This window comes from Polypterus senegalus, chromosome 10 (assembly GCF_016835505.1).
Source record: "Polypterus senegalus isolate Bchr_013 chromosome 10, ASM1683550v1, whole genome shotgun sequence".
Taxonomy (NCBI): Eukaryota; Metazoa; Chordata; class Cladistia; order Polypteriformes; family Polypteridae; genus Polypterus; species Polypterus senegalus.
In genome coordinates, this window is record NC_053163.1 from 132,503,930 (window position 1) to 132,528,544 (window position 24,615).

Below are 24,615 nucleotides of genomic sequence, written 5' to 3' on the forward strand. Positions count from 1 at the left end.
TCCACCCTGGCCATCTGACTTTACTTATTCTATGTTAATTAATGTTGACTTATTTTTATTTTTTATTGTGTCTTCTATTTTTCTATTCTTCATTTTGTAAAGCACTTTGAGCTACATTTTTTGTATGAAAATGTGCTATATAAATAAATGTTGTTGTTGGCCTTAATTTTAATCGACTTGTTATTTAAGACTCCGTCCCCTTGATCGTTTCTTTTTCCCTTAGATAAACAATAATGAGATGCAAAGCGAGTCAAAGTGTGACCAGCTAACTGTGTCCATAACGTGATATCTGAAACTAAAGAAAGGTGAAGGTCTCAGTCATATTGATTGTCTCAGGGAAGCTAAACTTTTTGATGGTGCTCTTAGAATTAAAAAAAAAAAATCAACAGTTTTGGAAATGTTTGCTGTAGCAGAATGAGAGCAGGAACAAGCCATGAAATTAAATAGCGGGTGTAGTTAACAACAAGAATGAAGGCAAATGAAGAAACTGGTTGAAGTGAAATTAGTTGGAGTTTCAGGCCCCGACTTAGCTGCTCATTTGTTGGCTCACTTCATATCTTATTTCTGTCTGGGTGCCATTTAAGGAGAAAATGAAACAGCTCAGAGGATTGTGTCTTAAAGAAGAAAAATAGACCTACAGTATCTATCTATCTATCTATCTATTATATAGTGCCCTTCTTATCTATCTATCTATCTATCTATCTATCTATCTATCTATCTATCTATCTATCTATCTATCTATCTATCTATCTATCTATCCCAAGCAGGTGTGTGGGATCGAGTGTGCCTTGCAATGGACTGGCATCCCATCCAGGGTTAGTTCTTTACTGTTTCATAGCTAAAGTGGTTCCTGATTCTCTGCACCAATAAACTGGAGGAGGAGGAGGGTTCACTAATAGATGGATGTGTTGTATGAACTAATTCAGGGAAGGTGATCACTGCTGCTGACTTTTCATGCGGAGGAGGAGTTTTAGTGGGTACTCCCACCCCCCTCCCCCATGTACTCATCATTAGGTTAAAGGGTAACATCAAGCTAGCTATATGTGGATATGTATCATGATGCACTGGCGCCCTGTTCAGGGCTCGTTTCCGTTTTGCACCATAAATTGTTGGAATGAATTCTGGCTGATGACCCTATTAAAGAAAAAGCTTTGCCAGAAAGGGGATGCATAATAAGAGATTCAAATCCAAATAAAATATATCTTTTTAATTGATTTTTTTAACATACAGTATAGGTACTAGGAATTTCCGTATTTTAATGAATATGGATATACTGTACAAGACCTTCTTTTTGTCCACTTGGGTTGATGGCATGGCTAAATAGCTCAGATCACTTTAGACATCAGTTCCTTTGAAGAACACATCCAGTTTCATGGTAAGCAGAGCATTCAACGCAGCCTAGGGGTCTCAGGGGAAGTGCCCAGACGGCCTCCAGGGGGCTGTTATTTATTTGGCTGGGTTCATCTATAAAGACTTCACATAATTAATATAATTTGACCACAATGAAAATTTAATTTTTGGCGCTGTCTGAAGGAAGAACAAAACCCAAAGCAGTTCATCTATCTATCTATCTATCTATCTATCTATCTATCTATCTATCTATGGTCTTATATCATCTTTTTAGGTTTGATGATATATACTGTAAATGATACATATACATTTGTGTATATATATATATATATATATATATATATATATATATATATATGCAGAAATGAAGTCTAAGTTTAAAAAAATTATATTTTCATATATTCTGAATATTCTACTATTATTATTATAACTATTGTTATAACAGCATAGATATTTTTAATTAAGTATATACTCAGTACATGGCTGTCTGTGGTTTTATGAGAACTGTATGTGGTGTAGTGGTTTGGCCTTAATATTTCAAACCCCACGACTGTGGGTTCAGATCCCACTACTGACACTGTGTGACCACCAGCAGGTCACTTCATCAGCCTGCGCCCTAATTGGGGAAACAGAAATGCAGCCAACTACTAAAATTCCTTCTAATGTTCGGGTCTGATTAACGTTACATTGTAGGGGGCATGGTGGACAATATAAAAAGTGCATTATGGATTATTAGATGTATTTGAAAAATATCAAAGTCATTGAAAGTTACTGGTAAGATGGAGTCCTTGCATTTGCTGGTTTTTAAAGGGGCCTCACCAGTCTGTACTGGCAGTGCCCACTGTTGGTCAGCTGGAAGCCAAGAGGTTCAATGGAGGAAGTCACACAGGTACTCTGAACTTTTTTTTTCCAGAAATTTTCATCCAGAAATCATCCCTTGGAATGCTTATTTATTTCTTTATTGCTCTCAAGTTTTATGATTTATGTAATACCCTCCATGCACCCTTCTCCCCACGTCATGTTCTTCCTCCCAGGACCCTCGCGTTTTGTGTTTTTTCTTTATCCTTTTTTTTTTATTGTGCCATTATTTTCCGTCGGATTTGTTAATTGTGTGAAGCAGACAGGATTGTTCGAGGGGCTTGAGATTCGCTCTTGTGTCAAACTCTGCTTTGCATGAAAATAAGGTGTCTAGCCGACCAGGGCTGGGGTTTCGGGGGCTGCTCCGTGCCGAGAATAGGCAGTAAGCTGGTGCTGTCGGTGACCTCTACCCTGGGATTCATTTGGGTTTAATTATCCCTAAACTCCTTGTATTCCTGGCGTGGATTAGCTGGGGGTGGGGTGGACAGATGAGGACGGCCGCCTTATTGGCCACGTCGGCCGCTGTCTGAGAGCCGACGTGATTTATTAGTGGTGGATGTCTCTGTTTCATTTCCACGCTAAATCTGGACAGCGAGCGCCCTTGTAACTTTTCACATTTTCAGTTTACTTTTTCTTGTGCGATCCCACGGGGTTGTCCGCTGCGCGCTCCCGACATCTTTACGCGCTCCCGATCCATGCCGACTAGCGCTGCTGTCCCAGTCATTGTTGCGTATTCCCTAAATGTGAATCCATCAATCCTTCCGTCCGTCTGGCTGGCTATCCATTAATTAAACCCGCTTTATCCTGTGCACGTTCGCGGGGAAGCGGAGTCAGGCAGAGGCGGCCTTAGGGGTGTGTGGAGCTTAGGGCTGACCAACACCACGCGGGAGCGGTTAAGTCAAACGCTGTTACCGGTATGTGTGGGCTGTATAAACCTGCGCGCGAATTTAATAAAAGTAATGTTAACATATACCGGATTTGCAGTATTCATCTAAATTTTTGTAAGATAACACGCGGACTTTATCAAAATATAACTGGAGAAGATAACTTGACAAATCCGCTCGAACGGGACACGCGGACCTCAGAGCTTATCCTGGCAAGATTTATTTCAGTCGCAGTCTTCTCCTTGATATCATAACGCAGCTGCCACACTGAAGCCAACTCCTCCAGAGCCTTCACTTCACTCCAGGGTTGTGTAAGAAGGCAGCAAGTAGTTCACCGTGAACCTTCACCCTCTCTTGCCTTGTCCCTCTATATTTGTCAATTTCTTCCCGTGCTCGACCTCCGGGTATTTCAATAAATGGTGATCTGCCTGAACTCTCGGTCTGTGTCAATCTCATCACTTGCGTCTGGTCAAGCTGCCCACTTCCTAATTCTGACCAGGCGACTCCTTTCAGCTGACTGCTGACCGGGTTGCAGGGAGCAGACAAAGGCCCATCCTCCAGTAAGAGCCACGAGCAAGTCTGATGTCACAAGATGTCACTGCCTTGACACAAAAGAGGTCAAGTGACTTTCTGACCTTTGCGATGTCATTTAGTGGACAAGCCCTTGGTTTAAAAACACTGAAAGGCTTGCCAATTGACCCCGGGTAGCAATGGTTGGCTTCATAGCACTGAGACAAGCTTGTTTTTATTATGTTTGTCTGCATTAGTTTAACTACCGGGGACCTCCGTTATTCTTCTGATTTGGATGTTTGATGTTTGGTCAATAGGGGCTGGCAGTCCAAATCTACAGCAATTTTAAATTATGCAGGCATCCTTCATTAATTGATTGGAGTGCCAACATCCTGGTAACATGGCTAACTAGTTCTTTCACCTTCATCACCTAATAACTAATGTGTTGTGAGTGTACTGGCACAGGAATGGATAACTGGTGTCAGATCATCAAAGTGGATGCTGCGTGTCTCAGTGGTGGTGGTTGAAGTGGTTCCTCACTAAGTGCTTTGAGGAGGTCAGAAAACAGCTATGTAAATGTAGTTCCTTCTTCTTCTCCTTCTTCTCCTCCTCCTCCTCTGATGGATAAAGGTCTCATTCTGGTGGCCTTTTGCCCAGAGTCTGATATGTCTGGGACAGACAGTAGCCACACAATTCCACAACCCTAAATGGAGTGGGGTAAAATTTTTTATTGTTTTGCTGTCATTTTGACCTTCCACAAAAAGAGCTTTTCGGAATATAGTGTGTTGGGATACACTGTTCTCCAGTTTCTCTTGAGGTCAGCCACCATAGCTGATCAAAACATAAAGAAGGTGGCACAGTGGTAATGCTGCTGCCTCACAACAAAGAGGGTTTTCCCTGCATGGTGTTTGCATGTTCTCTTTCTCTGCATGGGTTTTCTCCTTCCACAGTCCAAAGGCATGCAGGTCAGGTGGATTGAAGTTGCTAAACTGGCCCTAATGGCTGAGGATGTGTTCAACCTGCAAAGGACTGCCACCATGTCCAGATCTTGTGCCCTGTGCTTGCTGAGATAGGCTGCAACTGCCCCATATCTCACCCTGGAGAAGCAGGTTTGGTAGATTGGTGGCCACACTCAGTTTGTTCATCTTAAAACTTTCATATCCCAACCCACCGCTGTTACTTCAGGTGGGCTCCGTCCTGGGGCCCCCTCCTTTTCATTATTTACCTCCTTCCCCTTGGTAATATCTTTCATAAATATAACATTACCTTCCACTGTTATGCTGATGACACCCAGCTCTATCTCACTAGCAAACCTACTGCTTCCTTTCCACCCTCATCACTTATTGATTGCATCGTAGAAATCAAATCCTGGTTTTCTTCAAATTTTCTTAAATTAAATAGTGACAAAACTGAGGTTCTCCTCATTGGTACAAAATCAACATTATCCAAAACTGATAATTTTTCATTTGTTATTGATAATTCCTCTGTCTCTCCTTCCCCACAGGTTAAGAATCTGGGTGTCATCCTTGACAGTACTTTATCCTTTCAGTCCCACATCAATAACATCTCCCGGTCTGCATATTTCCACCTGCGTAACATTAATCGTATTCGCCCCTCAACTCACTCCCCACACCACTGCTATCCTTGTTCATAGCCTTGTCACTTCTCGTCTGGATTATTTCAGTTCCTTTTTCTTTGGTCTTTCTCACAAATCTCTTTATAAGCTTCAACTGGTCCAGAACTCAGCTGTCCACATCATTACTAGAACCCCTCTATTCACCATATCACTCCCGCTTTGCAGCAGCTTCATTGGCTTCCAGTTCAGTTCCGAATTCAATTCAAAATTCTCCTACTAACTTTTAAGGCTCTCCACAGCCTTGCCCCTCCATATCTGTCTGACCTCCTCCATGTTCCCATTGCCTCCCGTACCCTCAGATCCTCTTCCTCCATCCACTTGACTGTCCCTTTTGTCCGTCTAACCACTATCATTCAGTTGCTCTGCTCCCCAGCTTTGGAACTCACTACCATCTGAGCTTAGAAATATTGAATCATTTTCACTTTTCAAATCTAAACTTAAAACTCATTTGTTTAAGACTGCTTTTTCTCTTTGATTACAATTGCTCTGTGTAATTTTAACTTCTGTATTTTACTTTTGTTTATAATCTGTGTTTTGTCTGTTGTTCGGTGTCCTTGAGTGTTTAGATAGGCACCTACAAATAAAAACAATGTATTATTATTATTATTATTATATAAAAAGGTGTAGCCACATGATGGTAGGACATAAAGGAAATGGCTGGAATGTTTTATTTTGTATATCTGCAGTTCTTTTTGGAAGAATCTACTCATAATCTGTCTTCATCTTAGCCCACCTGCATCGTGAGTAGAGAAATCATTGTATGGCAGTAAATGATAGTGGACTTCTTTACTCCCTTTATATTTAAACCATTATATTTAAGATATTTTTAAGGCTGAGAGAGACCCTGCCACTATGTAATATCCCAGGTGCATTAGAAGTCACTTGAACTGGGGAGATCCCTTAATCTCAGCTGGGTAATGTGGTGCTTTCTTAATGCAAGACTCCACATTTATGGCCGGCCTCTGCGCGAGGATACAAAGTGGAGCCTGGTAGGCCCTACGTGGTTTCATCCCTATGGCAATGATGTAAGCAACACAACACTTTCTTTACTGAGATCTGTGACTGAAATCCCCTTGACAGAGACCCCCATCATTATTTGTTTAATTTCATGGTAAGTAGACACCTAAACAAACACATGCTTTTTATATCATTATTATGTAGCACGTTCCTTAGCGAATGCCTTCCTTTTCTACAATAAGTAGGACATTGCCATAAAATTGCTCAGCAAATTACATTAAGCTATATGGAGTGGTATTGTGGCACAATATTTCGCACAGAATGCAGCTGCTAGAATCCTAACTAGGAAAAGAAAATCTGAACATATTTCTCCAGTTTTGATGTCACTACACTGGTTACCTGTATCATTCAGAATTGACTTTAAAATACTGCTTATGGTTTACAAAGCCTTAAATAATCTCGCTCCATCTTATATATCGGAATGTCTGACACCTTATATTCCAAATCGTAACCTCAGATCCTCAAATGAGTGTCTCCTTAGAATTCCAAGAACAAAACTTAAAAGAAGTGGCGAGGCGGCCTTCTGCTGTTATGCACCTAAAATATGGAATATCCTGCCAATAGGAATTCGCCAAACTAATACGGTGGAGCACTTTAAAAAAAACTGCTGAAAACACATTATTTTAATATGGCTTTATGATAACTTCACCTTCATTTAATCCTGATACTCTATATATTCAATTCATCATAATAACTATTCATGGTGGCTCTAAAATCCGTACTGACCCCTACTCTCTCTTCTGTTTCTTTTTCCTGAGCCACCACCACCTACTCAAAGCATCACAATACTCCAACAATGATGGATGGATCAAAAGCCAGAAGTCTACGTGACCATCATCATCAAGTCCTTCCGTGAGAACCCTAAATCCAAAGAGGACTGTTTCACTTATGTTAAGTAGAATGTCCAGAGGGGACTGGGCGGTCTCATGGTCTGGAATCCCTACAGATTTTATTTTTTCTCCAACCGTCTGGAGTTTTTTTTTGTTTTTTCTGTCCACCCTGGCCATTGGACCTTACTCTTATTCTATGTTAATTAATGTTGACCTATTTTATTTTCTTATTGTGTCTTTTATTTTTCTATTCTTCATTATGTAAAGCACTTTGAGCTACTTTTTGTATGAAAATGTGCTATATAAATAAATGTTGTTGTTGTTGTTGTTGTTGTTGTATTTAGCAAAGCCACCTGACAGATCTGCCATCCTGTATTTGAACTCCGTGCCCAGTCACTGTCTGTGTGGAGTTTCCATGCTCTCCCTGTGTCTCCATGGGTTTTCCTCCCTAAAACCCTAAATCCATGTATGTCAGGCAGATTGGCCATTCTCACTGTGTCCGGCATGACTATGGATGTGCTTTTGTAGCTCCTGCCTTGTACCCTTTCCTACCAGAACAGGCACTGGCTTGCCATGACTCTCAGTTGGATTAAGGGGGCTGAAGAACGTTACATCATGACTTCAGATGTGTGCATCAGGCACAGCGTGATCCTTGGACTGTAACTTTTGGTGCAAGTTTTTTGTAACTTTTAACCAATATGGTGCCATTTCATGATATGATAAGATGATATACTACATCTATCTCTGAAAGTAACGTGAGCAGGAGAAGTGAGCTGCTCAGCATCACACAGTATGTCAGTGGCTTTAGCCATTTAGTCCACTCTGCCTCTGCTCATTTTATTGATAACCTATGTGTCTTCTAGATACTCATTTTATTATTAATACATTAATGACATTCTGATTGTCCAGTTAATGAGCTCCTAGTTATAGTCTCTCACAAAATATAACATATGGCAGTCATTAGCCATTCGATTCAGGGTTATAGAGAGCTGAAACCTGTCCTGGCTGCATCTGGCACAAGGTGAGCATTAATTTATCACACTCACAATTTATAATTCTCATTGAAACTCACATGTCTCTGGGATATGAAAGAAAAAAAAAAGAGAGAAACTTGAGAAACACCCCACAGACATGGTGAGAAAGTGCAAACTCCACATGAGAAAGACCCTTTTTTCGGATTTAAACCTTCAGCTAAGGCTCCTCAGCACTGCTATCTATTGATGTTTGCTACAACTAAGAGACCCTACATTGGGTCATTTTTCAGGGAGTGGATGTGGAGGTGGTGCATTACTACAAGTACTTGGGGGTCCACATGAATAAAAAGCTGTACTGGTCTAGTAACACAGAGGGACCAGATAAGAGGAGGTAGAGCAGACTGCATTCCTTTACTGTGGGTAGTGGCATCCATTATATTGGCAAAGGTGGATGAGTTTAAATACTTGGGATCAACAGTACAGAGTAACGGGAATTATGGAAGAGAGTGCAGGCAGGGTGGAGTGGGTGGAGAAGAGTGTCAGGAGTGATTTGTGACAGACGAGTATCAGCAAGAGTGAAAGAGAAGGTCTACAGGACAGTAGTGAGACCAGCTATGTTATATGGGTTGGAGACGGTGGCACTGACCACAAAGCAGGAGACAGAGCTGGAGGTGGCAGAGTTTAAGATGTTAAGATTTGCATTGGGTGTGATGAGGATGGATAGGATTAGAAATGAGTACATTAGAGGGTCAGCTCAGGTTGGACGGTTGGGAGACAAAGTCAGAGAGGCGAGATTGTGTTGGTTTGGACATGTGCAGAGGAGAGATGATGGGTATATTTGGAGAAGGATATTAAAGATGGAGCTGCCAGGCAAGAGAAAAAAAAAAGGCCTAAGAGAAGGTTTATGGATGTGGTGAGAGAGGACATGAAGGTGGTGGGTGTAACAGAACAAGATGCAGAGGACAGGAAGATATGGAAGAAGATGATCTGCTGTGGCAACCCCTAACGGGAGCAGCCGAAAGAAGAGGAAGAAGAAGAAGTGACATCCATTACATGTTCTACAACTCTGATGGCCAGAGTGATGTGCTGGGCCGGTAGCATTGCTTCAAGAAAATCCAAGACTTGGACTGCTCTTTTAGATTTAGCCAACTCAAGTTTTTTTTTCTTTTTTTTGTATTTCATGTGAGTGTTTGAAGGGAGATGATGTTGTTGGAATTTGTAATACTTCAGAATTTTCTGAGGTTCTTTAAAACTTAATTTTCCACACTACAACTAGAACACAGCTGGTGAAGTGACTTGTTCATGGCCACACAGTGTCATTACTGGGATTTGAGACCACAATGCTACAATTTATTTTATATAGTGCCTTTCATATCTGTTGTCTGTCATTGTAATATCTATAGTCTAGCTACCAAGGAGGCAAACCAGCCCAGCTTTGCAACAATCCAAAGTTCGCATAAATTGAGAGGGTTAGTGTCAGGAAGGCCATACGGCTATAAAACTTTAGCCAGAACCTTAATGGTTGCCACATTGCTAGCCTTTGTTTGTATGTATGTATGTATGTATGTATTGTCACGCATGTGCGATTAGGGGGCCGCGTATGGACCTAAACGGGGTCGTGAAGTTGTATGCCAGAAGGGAATGGCTGGGTACTAACCTTTCTCTCTTTATTTCCTGCAGAAAAGAAAGACGCACCGCCGCCATGACTCTGCCTGACTCACTAACCACGCATCGCCACTTCCACCCTTCCACTGTCAACTCCTGATGACGTCAGCAATCCCAGCATCCATCTTGGCTCCTTCCCAGCATACCTCTATCTCTACTTCCGGTCCCTCTTCATAAATATTCCCCCTCCGCCATTTTGACTGTCGGCTGTATGGTACAATTGTGTACTGCATTGACAATTATTTTTATTTTAGTATTTCTTACAGTATTTAGGGCCGGAAACCCCAAACCTTTATGATTGTGTGTCTTTCTTTTCACAGTATCTATCTATCTATCAATCTATCTATCTATCTATCTGCCTGCCTGTCTGCCTGTAGGTTGGTCGGTTGGTCGGTCAGTTGGTCTGCCTGCCTGCCAAGGTGTTTTGCTTCTTTTTCCTGGATAGGCTGTCATGGAGCCGTGATCAACAGCAATGCCACTGATGTTCAATTTCTTAGGCCTTCCTAGTTTTTTCATCATTTTTGATTTCATGACTTCTTGACAAGGGCCTTACTAATATTGTTATTATTGCTTTATTGAAAGTTCCCAGTCATAGTTTATGTTGTTCTTTATCATCTGGCTTGTACTAATGGATGACATGCTAACAGTGGATCCATATATAGTATATTTATTTCATTAATTAATAACAGTCCATATCATTATTTCATCTTCTTGCTATTTTAAATTGACCTTTTAATGATTTATTACTAATGGCCTTCATCTTACTAGATTAATTCTTTATTTCCTGTGACCTTTCTCTGTTCCTTGTTAACTGACCAGTCAAAAGGATGTCAGTGGAGACCCCTGACGTCAGAATGGCAGTGAGGAGTGCTGTAAGGCACAAGTTCAGTCCTGGGTGGGTTCCGCACAACCAGTGAGTTATTTTTACCATAAATCCATTTGATTCTTTAGCTGTCCTTTTTATTTGATCTGTTACTTTGTATTCATAAAAGTGCATTGATGTTAGATTTACATTTATCAGGAATGAAGAAATGTTTGTCTTTTTCCCATTGTTTTGTATCCTTTACTCTGTTGTTTTCTTTTTAATATGCATTTTCTGTGGAGTTTGCTCTCTGATTGTATCAGAATTCTGACAATTGGTGACAAGCATGGTGGACACCTGAGTAAGCAACACCGACAGCTAAAGGCCGACTGTTTAATATTACCCACTTGTGTGCTTATTAGTAAAGAAGGCCATAAATAACTAGAAAATGAATGAGAATAAAATACATAAAAGGCAAATACAATTCTTATGCATGTATACTCCTGCTTCATTCAATATTAATATAGCAGAACCCATTTTGTAAATGCTAGACTGACACAAAAAACCAAAGAAGCAAACTCAGCAGTGTCTGCTTGCCTTATTATTGTAGGAGGTCCATAGAAAGACGCCATTGGTGTGAATGAAAACGCGCAGCCTGAGGGGTCATCCAGGACAGGGCATGGGAAGCACTGCTGTATGATGCCAGTCGGGGTCATGCCAAGTCCCCATGCAGAGTCCTGGGGTCAAGATGAAGGCCAGAGCCTCCTGGATGTTACTTTGTATTACTGATTGGCAGTTGAATCCTTCATGAACTCCTTATTGGTAGGGAAGTCACTTTTGGCACATTAGAGTTGTAATCATCATGACCCATCACCAGGCCTAACATGGTGTTAAAATGTCCCAAAAATTCAACAGGTAACAGCATACTTGACAGTGCGGGTGAGGAGGCTTGATAAGATATTTGGGGTCCTGGTCTGGATAAATGACCCCCTGGAGCTAGGTCTGACCATTATTATTTTCACTTCTAACTTTACAGAGAATTTGAGGCGGACATTTCAGTGGGTGGCTTGTGTGTTAGCGGTGACTCGACAGTACAAACAGCGGAAAATGTGAGTGGTCTCATGGTGCCCATTGGTCAGCTCAGAGGGTCTCTTGCCTTTTGCATGAAATCTTCATGCTCTTCCTATGTGTGTGTGTGTGGAGTCTGAGCTCCTTCACTGAGACTTGCATGTTTGCTTGACTGCTGACACTAAAACGTGGGAGTGCTTGTGCCCTGATTCATACTTGTACTTAGGCCTTGGACTTCATGATACTCTTCTGAAATAAGCAAGACTGGAAAATGAATGCACAAGAACCATGGGGCTAGTGTGAAGCTCAGGGCTGGAAGCTATTGGCTGCAGATGGTCTTCTGGCAGTGTGTGGTCTTCAGAACTAAAATCAGATTTTTTATTTTTGTTTCAGTTGTGGGAACCACCGGAATTTCCACTCAGGACATCTGTTTGAAGCCAGAAGCTGTCCAGTTGTCCACTTGACTCCACAGCTCTCCAGTGCCCTCCTCAGGCCCACCCTTGCTAAACCCAGAACACTTGAGGGCCCTGCGGCCAAAGACACAGAGATATTTCACAAAGCCCAGAGCTTCTTGACAGGTCTGGGAGAGTGTCCTGCTTAATGAAGTGGAAGGCGACAGCGCTGACATATCTGTATGATGACATGAATTGTGTGCATCTGTTTGGAGAGCCTCAGCGCAGCCCTGGCTGTTGCTATAGGGACCGGGGCCTCAAGCATTCAGACAAGCCTGACTCTCTCGGGAGAAGCCCAGACACGACCTCAGAGCTGGGGGGTTGGGGTGGTCCGGGGGCCTTCGGGGCTGAGCACGCCTCATCGGCAGATCATCGCAGGTAATTTAAAGAACACTTGGATATCTGGAAGACTGTATGATGCCACCTTCTGAGCAGACGTCACCGAGTGGAAGAGGAAAATGAGACAATAATGATGAGAAGCAAAATGCAAAAGTCTGCCTATTTTATAATGACTCTCACATCTGTCTCAAGTGACTTCTCTCTGTCATGTCACCTTCTCTATTTATATAGCATCTATCTGTGTAGCACCTCATCTGTTTTATTATTATTTAGCTGACACCCTTATCCAAGGAGACTTATAACATTTCAGACACCACTATTTACATTTCTTTTGTTTCTCCAGGTGGAGCTCAGGCAGGTGAAGTGACCTGCTTATTGTCATGAAAGGTCAGTAGTGGGATTTTCACCCATAACCTCAGGATTTGAAACCCCTAACCACTATACTGCAATCTATTTCACATAGTGCCTTTCATGTATGTTTCTATTATTGTAATATCTAGAATCTAGCCATCAAGGAGGCAAAGCAGCAAAAGCTCACATAAATCGAGAGGGTTAATGTTAGGAAGGCCATCTGGCTGTAAAACTTTAGCCAGAACCTTAATGCTGGAATTGATTCCATCAGCTTTGGAAAATGATAGGAGACAAGGGAGACCCTTATGGAAAGCAAACAAGGACTACCCGTGGGTGGGTTTAGCTTGGCCAAAGAAGGTAGTCTAGAAGAAGACAATGGGAAAGAAAAGGGTAAGAGGAAGATAAGTGAGCTGGCAGATCTGATGGAAAGGAGGAAAGTGGGAGTGTTGGGTGTGCAAGAAACAAAATGGTAGGAGAATAAGTCAGGAGAACTGGGAGGAGGCTCTAAGTTATTGGACAGTGGAGTGAATACGCAAGGGAGTAGGTATGGTGGTATCCAAAGAACCTAAAGATAGTCTTGTCAGCGTGAATAGGAGGAGTGATAGGGTGATGAGGGTCAAGCTGGGCCTTGGTGAGACTGTAGTTAATGCTATTTGTGCATATGCTCCTCAAGTGGGCTGTGAGGAAGAGAAGAAGAATGTTTCCTGGGTGCAGATGAGGAGTTCAGGGCAGTACAAGAGGGAGAAAAGGCAGTTGTTGTTGGTGATCTAAATGGCACATGGGAAAGAGCAGAGAGATGATAGAGAAAGTAAATAGAGAATGGAGGAGAATGGGGAACAAGAGAGGATAGTAGATGTTGTCGTGGTGCTTGATTTGGTAATAGTTAACACATTTTTTGAAAAGAAAGTGAATCAGCTTGTGACTTACAGTATTGGAGGAAGTGAAATCCAAAGTGCACTATCGGATGGTGTGGAAGGAATGGTGGAATAGTGGAAGAAGAATAGCAAAGCAAGGCAAAGTTGTATCGAGAGTAGGTGAAAAGGTTAAAGTAGAACAACAGAAAGGAGACCACCTGGTACAAAGAAACGTAGTGGAGCAGAACAGTGCAGGATGTGATAAAGGCTTAGAAGGAGGCACAGAAGACATTATCATTAGTGTCATATCTATTACTCTGTCGTAACCTCTAGTTGTCATTTACCCCAATGCATTATACAGTTTTAGTGAAGCGGTGACCAGTGATAATGGACCACAATAGAACATCAGCTGCTTCTCTGTGTAAATATAATGTTGGTGTAAGCTTCTTGAAGGCTATGAGATCATGCCAAGTGGATCTTGTATTTTGTATTTATATGTCATTTGTATGTACACATAAGATAAAAACCATTGAATCTATCTATCTATCTATCTATCTATCTATCTATCTATCTATCTATCTATCTATCTATCTATCTATCTATCTATCTATCTATCTATCTATCTATCTATCTATCTATCTATCTATCTATCTATCTATCTATCTATCTATCTATCTATCTATCTATCACAAATGTAACCTGAGGGCTACGGAACTGACGACATCAAGGAAGGAGCTGTTTGACCTTCTCACAGTCCATTGAGAAGTATGTGGCGACCTCTAGTGGGTTTAGTCCATAACTGCAACGACGCGAGATGGCAAACAAAATGAACAAACTAGCCAATTAATTTATTTTTATTACTTAAGAAATACACTTAAATATATTTGATTTTTTTTTTTTGCTGTTAATAATCATCAATTAAAAAAAGACAATGATCAGTGGCAGTGGGCTGCGCGGCGGTGGTGACTGACCTGCAGGAAGAGAGCTCGATATTTGTGAACGAAGATACTGCCCATAAGCACAAGTTGCATTTTCGCTGCCTCTTTGAATAGATCATGGCTTTGTTGTCATTCTTTTCAAGAATGTAGATTGCAGTTGATAATATACACGTGTGTATATATACAGTATAAATTCATATTACTCATGTTTTTATCTCGTCAGAGTGCACACGCGTGCGCAGAGTCCTCATCTGAAGTCACTTCGTCTATACATACACACACAGAAAGTACCACGAGGTGGCGCTGCTGAAACCTGAGTGGGGCTGCAACGAGGAAAGACAGTTTGAACTAAAATAGGTGAAGGGGTTATATAGGGGTGTCGAGCTTCCGCTCTACACGTGGACGACAACCGAATCACCGGAGGCACTTGGACCTTAGCACCATAACAATGCAGAAGCATTCAGGACAAAGTGACTTCATAGTAAGGCCGGCATTCCTGACATCACGTTAAGTAGAGGCACTTGAGAGTCTCATAACATGTCAGCAGAAGCATTTGAGAAAATACTTCTGTTTGCAGGTACACCTGAGACCCTGGCAGTTCAATTTTAGGTGATCTTGGAACCCTGGCACCAGACTGGTAAGTGAATTTCAGGACTTTACACCACCTGATCAAGTGAAACTGACATCCTGGTACCACACTGATAGATGAACTTGAGTCCCGCAAACCTGAGGTGAAATGGACACTCTGGCATCACAACCTTGGGTGAACTTTTGGACAACGGCATCACATCAACAGGGCAAACTGATACATGATTTCAAAATAGTCAGTGAACTTGTAGTTCTGTCACCGCACCAGTGAATGAAGTTACAATAATAGGTAAGTTGAAGACGCTGGCACCACAACAGTAGGTAAAAGTGTGATTCTATCCTTCTACAACATTAAGTTAACCTGAAAACAGGGGACCGCCAACCTCAGTTCCTGGTAGAGGTGACCTGAGAGCAGGGCACCATATTAACATATAAAAATAAGACCCTGGCACCAAAAAAAATTGTAATCTGAGACCATGACACCATAACAGTCATGTGAACTTGTGATTCTGGTACATCGACAAGTGAATGTTGACAGGTTTCAGTGCCACCTTATCAGCATGAATGGAGGTCTGATGTGAGGGCACAGCACAGTCTAGTAGGCAAAGAAGTCAGGCATGAAATGAAAAAAAGAAGAAGAATAAATTACACCATGGTGACTATGGCTGGTGACCATCCTGTTCCTTCACATTTGCCTTTGTTCTTTAGGTCAACTGGGATAGGAATACAGTCTGTAATAATAATAATAATATAAATAAGAAATAATAATGATAATAATCAGGACAAAAATTAGAGGGATGGGCTGTTTGGGCTCTGTCACCTAAGCTTTTCACTGTGCCCACCTGACTTATAACCAGGCTCAATGACATAAAACATCAATAGAGGGAGGAGCCTTTTGTGCCAAGCAAAGTGGCTGCTGGCCAAGACGGTGTGATCCTCGTGGGTTAAGGTTCAGGTGGTGCCAGGTTGAGGTGCCATTTAAAGAATCCCACTATGTTGTTCAGATCTGAGGGAACCAAAGTGTTAGTGGTAATTGATGACTGGAGTACTACCATGGACAAGCCTACATGCCCTTGAAGACCAGGTCCCAGTTGGAGGGTTGGTTTTGGGTTGCCTTCAGTGCCCCTTAATGTCCACCCATAGGCAGTTGGTAGGTTTCCATTCTACTCACTGGGTTAAGGCGCCAGTCAAGGAGTGAAGCCAGTTCCAATGCAAGTCTCTGTGCCAGTTGAGGCATGAGGTTTGATTAGAGGAAGATATTAATGCCACTGCAGAACTGAACACCGGTGGCAGAAGAGTCGGGAGGGTGGAGAGGTTTAAACCGACACTTCTATGCCAATGTGGTTGTTAGTCTCTTAAGGAAAGGCAATTTGAAAGAAGAAGAAGAAGAATGGCTTCCAAGTACCACATCCACTAGAGATGACAGGCACAAGGGCACAAGTATTCAAGTGCTGCATTGGCACAGGATGCTTTTTGTGGTTTACTGTGCATTGGATTTCCAAACTGTATTTCAGGACTTTTGTATTAGTGACCCCCTTTCCTCAGACTCAGACCTACCAACATGCCAGCTAGATATGCATAACTGCTGGTAAACTAGCTTGGCACACAAGTTCTTGTTCTTTTTGTAAGCAAATATTCTGGAGAGCAGGGAGACCAAAAGAAGAAGTGAATTGTGAGCCAGGATGCGTGCCAAGGACCAGTTATCTGTGCCAACTCTCAGTGGTTTCTATTCGCCGCAAACCACCCTTGTCTTCTGAGACTGGCCTGGGGGCAAGGACTAATGGGCACGAAAAACCACCTTTCTGGAAGTCCTCTCTCTCACGGGCTGGATAAGGCTCACCAGTCGACGTATGGTCTGAGGTGCCAGCTGGGGAGGGCCGACTGGTGAGGCGCTGGGTGGTCGTGGTTGGAGAGCAGGAGCTGACAGGTGAGAGGCGCTCGGACTTGATGTTGGTATTCATGGCAGCAGGATGAGGGGAGGATGATGAAGTGGGCTCCAGGTTCTGTCCAGGAAAGGAACTGCCACTGCTGTTGCCACCCAAAATTCTACAGAAAGAAAGATAGCATAAAATGAATACAACCCAACCAATTTAGTGGCAGGTTGGCATTTAATTCAATGTCTCATGCCAGCTGCCTCTGTCTGCTCTGATGGCTGGGTAACTGACAAGCTGTTGGCACATACCATTATTTGCATTGCTAACTAGTCAGATGGTCAGGGACTACAAACACTTTGGGTGCTGCCATGGTGGTATCCTAACCTTGAACAGAAGGCTCAGTGACTGGAGAGCTGCCAGAGTATTACTGGTCTAAAGCACCTTCCTTGTGAAATCATCTGAGGGATGGCAAACACTTTGGCACTGTTGCCATTGCAACACTATATGAATGCCATGGCACTTCCTTTGTGGTTCCCAAGCCTGATTGCTTTAGAAAGCTGGCTGCTGGCTCTGGGCACTTTGGGAATGCTTGGAACAATGCCACTGCCATGTCTCTGTCCTTCTGTGACATCCCTGCCTGATTACTTTGCTTACTGACTCTTTGTTATTGCTGTCACCTTGATACCTGCGTGTTACCAATTTGGGCAAAGCCTTACTGGTATCCACCCTTTCTGACTGAATTGAGCAATGCTGCTATGGTAGTCATTGACCCCTTGGCAGCCCCATATGCACGACTGATTGAGTGTTTGGGTGGCTTCAGACGGTTTTGGGCATTGCCCCTGTGGTACCCCACCCAGTCTGTCTGCTTTGAGCACCTCACTGATGCATGTGGGCACTGCCATTGTCTGTCCCAAGTTAGATATCTGGTGACCACTTGGGCACTGTTATTCTGGGATCCTCCCCTGCATGGCCTCTTTTGGCATCACCTCAGTGTCTGAACACTTTGGGCACTGCTACAATGATAACCCCATCTTTCCACTCTGGTAACGATTTGTATTTGGGTGTACCCAATCATATAAGTGGGTTTGACCTCACTGGGCATTACCCAAATATTCCTGTCAGTGGCACACAAAACTTGCTATTAGTGGCTTGACTCACAGGTGTTATTAACACTGGCAGCCAGAAGATGGCAATGCAGGACCAGAAGTGAGGATTGGAGGGTGTCAGCTGGGAGACCTGACAGCGCCTGCCAACCCAGTAAGCTTTCGTTTAATTGTGTTTTATTCTAAAATGAACAGAATGAGGTCCAGTGTGTAACAGCCCGACGGCAGACTCACCCATGACTTCCATTGGCCAGCGATGGGACGTCCTGTGGGTGCATCTGCTGCCAGGGGCTGACAGCATTACGCTGAAGAGTCACAGACTGGGCAAAGCCAGAATGTGGGTACTCTGCATGAGGAAATAAAAAAAGGTGGTTAGCCATTATGCCAGTCAGCACCCCATAGTGGTATGATGTGGTACAGAACCCATGCACCACAAAAGACAAATCTGTCATGCCATGAGTCATATTACTGCATTGCATGGCAAAAGTCACACTGAATCTGTTTTTGTAGAATCTTTAAACCCATACCCTTGTGCCCATAAAAGCTCATCTTCTGAAATTGTAATTCTGCCCATAAAAGCAGTGATGAAGAAAATATCCAACAGCTATACCTAAGTAGAGATACCCTTCTAGAAGTCTACTGAAGTAGACTTTTTAAAGTATCCCATGTTAGGCATATGTAAGGATTGACCTTACTTGGTCAATTAACACCACCTCCATAGCCAAGAAGGTGCAACAGAGTCTTTCCTCCCTCCATTCTCACCACATTTTACAGGGGCACCACAGAGAGCATTCAAAGCAGCTGCATCACTGTCTGGTTTGAGAACCGCAGTGTCTGTGACTATCAGGTCCTATGACAGCAGAAAAGATCATTGGGACCTCTCAGCCCTCCGTTAAAGACATCTAGAAAGCCCACAGCATTGTGAAGGACCGCTGCCAGCCCTCCTGTGTTCTCTTTGTCACACTTCCATCTGGCAGAAATTACTGAAGCATCCTTGCCAGTTCTGCCAGGTTCTGCAGCAAATTGTACCCCTCGGCTGTCCAGACTCTGAACTCTGTGCTGCTCCTAATATCAAAGTTATATGCAGTACATCTGTTACCCCTGTGCTGAATACTGTTGTCTTTTTTATTTGTTGTTGTTATTATTTATTTATTATCTATTATAAACGATCACTATCTATTTACATACCTGTTGTTTACTTATTTCTCTGTCTTTACGTGTCTTGCACTTGTCCTGCGTTTATGTATATGTCGCACAGGCTACTAGTGAGCATTATGTAGTGCCACTGTATGCTACAATACGATGTATGGATGGCATGGCAATGAAGCCACTTGAAAAGCACAAGCACATGTCGGATCTCTTTCTATTTTATATACAGTCAAAAAATGTTCTTACAAATGTAAATATTCAGGTTACCTTCGTGTTACAAAGTCCGAGCCATGTAACTGCAACTTAAAGCAGTGCCCTTCAGTGTGAACAGACATCTTACAGTAGTGATTGTATCTTAACTCAGTGGGGTGGACCAAACAGGAAAGGCTTACGGGCTTCCTTGATTCAAGAGGGAGCTAATCTCTTCATGAAAACGTTTCATAAAGTGAATTTTCACAACACAAACATCTACTTACAATTAATTTAATTGAAAAACATTTTTAAGCATTCCTGTTTGGCCCTTGAGCAATGCCTTTAACCTGCAGTTGCTCTGTCCAGGCTTTGATGCTAACCTGTAGCCAGGTCCTCCAGCCACTGTAAAAAAAAAAAAAACTCAAACTGTTCCACTCCATTCAAACTGGGGTGGTGCTGAGGTGTCATCCGCTGTGCTCGGGTCCTAATTCGAGATCCTGAGGTGATTCATCATGTGGTGGGTGTGTCAACGTGTTGTTTTAGTTCATGCTTCCCACCAGAACACCAAAATGGCTCCGATTTTTGTTCATATAACACCTTGCTATATGAATTTTGGCAGAATTAGCTTAATGATAACATTAGCCATCTACTGTATACGAACACTAATAAGGCATTGCCCTTCATTAAATAATATTAAATAAATCTGTTCACCTAGACATCATCACTTCTAGTTTCACATTCAAAGGAATGACCTTTTGGTTTTTCGTGGGCTTTTCCAAGTAGTTCACCATCTGCTTTGGAGCTGTGATGCCCAGAATAATGTGAGAAAACACATGTGACTGACACACTGTCGATGTGAGTGAACTACAGCACGTGAGCGCACAAGTACATCTCACTGCAGCCTGTGGATTGGCGCCTCCCAGTTCAGCTGGCTGCCAAACAGAACAACATCAGCTTTGGAAATACATTAGCTTTAGAAACATCCAGCCACGCCCCCTTTGGCAGGCCATGTCGGACACCAAGATTCCCTGTCACTAACATCCAGCCCCACCCCATTTGGCACGCCACTGGGAGGACAGTGTTTGACACTACCATTCCCTGTTACTAACATCCAGCCCCGCCCCCTTTGACAGGCTGCAGGGAGGTGTACTTGAAATGACTGGTAGATGACTGGGTATATTTCTGTGTTCATGTGCTATCATATATACGGTAAATATGAGTTTGGGTGTCGGTGATTCCACATGAATGCCCTACAAAGTCTGAGCTACAAGTCGGACAATTTGGAGAAAACAAAAATACTCAAATTCTCTGAGTTGCGACTTAGCGCTGACCTTTCACCTATAACTCGGTCAACCAGTAATGACATTTTTTGTTAGAATTGCATTTGAAGCAAAGTGATATGCATTTGTTTATTCTTTATTTCCACAAGAATACAGTAATTGCTATTTCTTTTGCAGACTAAGTGACAAATCCAATAGAGTCTGGCTGCAGACCTCCAGAGCTCTGCTCCGTTGAGGAAGTTGTTTTGTTTGCATTACACGTCAGTGAAGTTACATGATATGCCCGGTTACACTATGGTTAAGATTAGGGCTGTGTGAGGCGTTACCTGACTCAAATAATGACAACTATCGAGTAAACCAAGTGGCATAAACGTGCAATCTAATTGGCTATTCAGTGGAGCTCCTGAATGGCGGAACTCCTGAGATCTGCAGCTAGACCCTTCTCAGCAAATCAACAATGACTTCACGCTTCTATTAAAAGTCCAACCCGAAACTCACATGAACACACTGAACTAGGAAGGAGAAACGTCATAGCAGGTATCCCTGAAGAGTCTAATAGTACGTGAACACAGCAATAGCGACAGCGGTGTGCATTTGAAAAGTCGTCCCTGATGCTTCGCATACACTAGTTTTGCTAAAGATGGGGAAGCTTGTATTTTAGGTAACTAACTGAGTAAAATGCTGTGTGCATATGCATGGCCAACTTATTTTCTGGCTTCATACTGTAGTAATAGTAATCATTTGTGTTTGAAAAAATGTAGTAAAAGTAAACAATTTTAATTAAAACTATAATCTCTTATAATTCCCTTTGAGAATTATAATCAAAGAGTACCAAAGTACAGTAAACAAGTATTTCTACCATTTTACTTTACAACACTGCATAAAAACAATGCCTAAAAACACTGAGTCAGAACTTACCAGGAGGTCCGGCAGCTGCCAGGGTGTATCCTCCCAGGCCGTGCCCAGAGAGTCCGGCCTTGGTCATTGTCATACCTTGACTTCCTGGGTGCATCCCTGGGTAAAGTGCCCTCTGTGACCAATACACAAGATAATGTTGTCTCGTTAGGGTGCCCCACTGTGTCAGAATAATAATCTCAGACGCCCCAGGGTCTACTCACCACAGCCCCCAGGTTAGCTCTGGTGCCGGCCAGGGCTGCATGAACCTCCGCTCTTCTGCTGTCTGCCCCGAGACTCGCATGTGACGAAGTCTTCATATCCAGAACCCGGTTCAGGTTGGCATGGGAGAACATGGAGTAACCGACACCTTGGAGACAAAAGCAGTGGACTGAGTTGGGCATGGCTAGGCACAGTGAGGAGGTAAATGGAATGGAATGGCAAAGTGCCAATACCTGTGGAAATGGGAACGTGGAGGGGTACACATGCGTAAGTGGACACCACTGCTAAATTAACACTTGGAGGGTATTCTGCATGGAAACAACTTGTGTTTTTCTGCTTTTTTAGGTTAATGTAACATGAAAAGAGTTCAATTAGACTTAGTTGAGTGCGAAGAGCTGCATGTGCATAATAGAAATGTTTCAACACGTATGAATATGCAGGGATGGCAGAATTTGGCTCTCCTGCAACACTTTTCTATTTAGGTTTTTGTCTTGCCCTCATTATAATAACTTATTTGGTTATTTTAATGACCCCAGCACATCACCATTTTGTTGTTTGCTTGTGTTTGTGGCACACGTCATTTTGTGTTTTGTGCTGTTGTTGTTAGTGCCACTTCTTCTGTTGCTGCAATGCAACTGCCAGTAAGAAAACGTGTGATGTGTTTGTGCCGCTGGTATCTAAGGCTATGTTGACACTACTACATTTTCACTTAAAAACAGCATTTTTAAACCAAAATGATCCCCACCACATTAGTATTTCCACATCATTTAAGAAAGTATCTCTGTCCACACTAAAGCAACTGAAAATGTAAATGACATTGATGTTTGCCTACACTGGGCATGCGTGCATTGGTGGAAATTCCTTAAAGGGTTGGTAACACCGCTGCCCATGAGATTTATTGCAAATTGTAGTGACCAGTAAATTATGTGCCTTTTGCACGTGTATACTGCATTAAAACTGTAAAAAACGCAATTTACATGCATACAGGGAAGCAACTCTTCTGTGTCCACTATGTTGGATTATGACTCTTCAGGGAGCAGTCAAACATTAATGAATCAGAGCACAATAATTGGAATCGGGGTTTTTTCCAAAACTGCAGTTTCTCCCATCCATACCACTACACCAAGTTGGTGTTTTCAGAAGTCTACAGCTCTGGAGAGCGTTTTCAAAAGTATTCATTTTCATCAGTTAAAAATGCCAGGGTAATGTGGACAAAAGGCGAAAAGGAGCCTAATGTCTGCATTTTTAAATGAAAATGCAGCCATGCAGACATAGCCTAAGACAGCAGTAGGCTATTGATGGCATCCAAGCTCATGGATTGTAAAGGACGGCTGGCAGCTCAACCTGGCCGGGATGGAAGGCAGCTTTTGTAGGACTCTGCCTCCCCCAAAACACTAGGTGGTGTCTTCTCTGGACTGCAGCAGTGCCCTGGATTCCCGCAGGGCACTATAGGGCTTTGAGTTCAGCAACACAGCCCTGCTGAGTACCGTGGGTGCTGCCAGAGGACACTGTGGGAAGATGGTGGGAGAACAAATTCTTACCTAGCCTGGAAGTACTAATGGATTACAACACGGAAGCCCCAAAGTACTTCCGGGCTGATTGAAGAACTTCTTCTCTGTCTGACCCGGAAGTGCTGGCAAGTCACATGGATGGAAGAGTAGAAGCACTTCCGGGTCAAGAACTATACAAAGGACTGCTGAAGACCCAGCAAGCAAGCCAGAGTCGGGAGGAGTAGGACAGAGCTTGCTGGGAGGTGTGGAGGAAAGAGTATGTGGAGATTTATTATTTATTTATTTGTTTATGGTGGCTGTAGTGCTTAAAATGCACTTTAAAGAAGGAAAAATAATTAAAAGAGCTTCATTGTGCTTTTACCCTGTGTCTGTGTATCTGTCTGTTGGGTGTAATGGGGTGACAGCGACCCCTGGTGTTCACAGGATAAATAAAACAAAAGCATTTTGCATGATAATAGTGAATGTTAAAGAATTTTAGGCATGCCGGCTTTTGTGTGAGGTTTTTGACTGTTCATTTTTGGGAATTGTTTTGGGCTTTGGAGTTTTGGTGTTTATTTTGATTTCTAGGTAAAGACCTCAATTTTTTCTTACCTCGCCATTCTTTCCTCTCCTGGCCCTGTTAGATCTGGCCTTCATGTTGCCATTTCCACCGCGGCCATACCAGTATCTGTGTGTTGAGATATGCAAGTGTGTGTTTGTGTGACACAGGCTATATAGGACACATATGCCCCATAAGCCTAAATAGGGTGGTCTGCTGGTGAAAAATGTAATTCTAGGTGAGGAGAAAATGTTTAACAATCGATGTGCTCTAGAAAGTCCTTCAAAGATCATATCAAAATAGATTAGGACACTGAGGTGGAAGCTAATGGAAATAATCGTGACCAGAAGACAGAAGAAGTCAAAATTCAAGCAAAGTTCTAAACCAAAATATCTGCTCAATCTTTCATTTAAATACAAAACCCTAACCAGAAACCAAAGCAGAAGGATCAAAACTAAAAAAAAAAACTCTGTAAGTAAAGCATACAATACTTTTGGAAGTGCACACCACAGACCTTTTAAACCATCACATACACTCTTAAAAATCACAGCGTTTTAATAGAGCTTTACTGGGTTGTGTGGTCCCTCGTAGCTCCATTGCTTGGCAAAGAACCATTTCAATAAGAAGGGTGTTTTTTAGGTTCTTAATTAGTGTAGTAGGCAAGAAACTGAAAGTGAAGCAAACCTGAACTGAGCCGGCATTATTGTATGCAGCAAGATTCTTTCAAAAAAATATT

At 42.5% G+C, this 24,615-nt stretch overlaps 1 protein-coding gene across 2 annotated transcripts in view; it reads right to left on the reverse strand.

The window, feature by feature from the left end:
* Positions 1–14,464: 14,464 nt before the first annotated feature.
* mef2b (myocyte enhancer factor 2b) overlaps positions 14,465–24,615 on the reverse strand; it is a 61,477-nt gene continuing 51,326 nt past the window's right edge. For both annotated transcript variants that reach the window (XM_039766690.1, XM_039766689.1), the window contains exons 6-9: positions 21,833–21,978; positions 21,633–21,744; positions 18,328–18,439; positions 14,465–17,162 (exon numbers count right to left, since the gene is read on the reverse strand). In XM_039766690.1, coding sequence (XP_039622624.1) covers positions 16,817–17,162; positions 18,328–18,439; positions 21,633–21,744; positions 21,833–21,978 — 716 coding nt within the window. In that variant the 3' untranslated portion in view covers positions 14,465–16,816. The remainder of the gene's footprint in view (positions 17,163–18,327; positions 18,440–21,632; positions 21,745–21,832; positions 21,979–24,615) is intronic.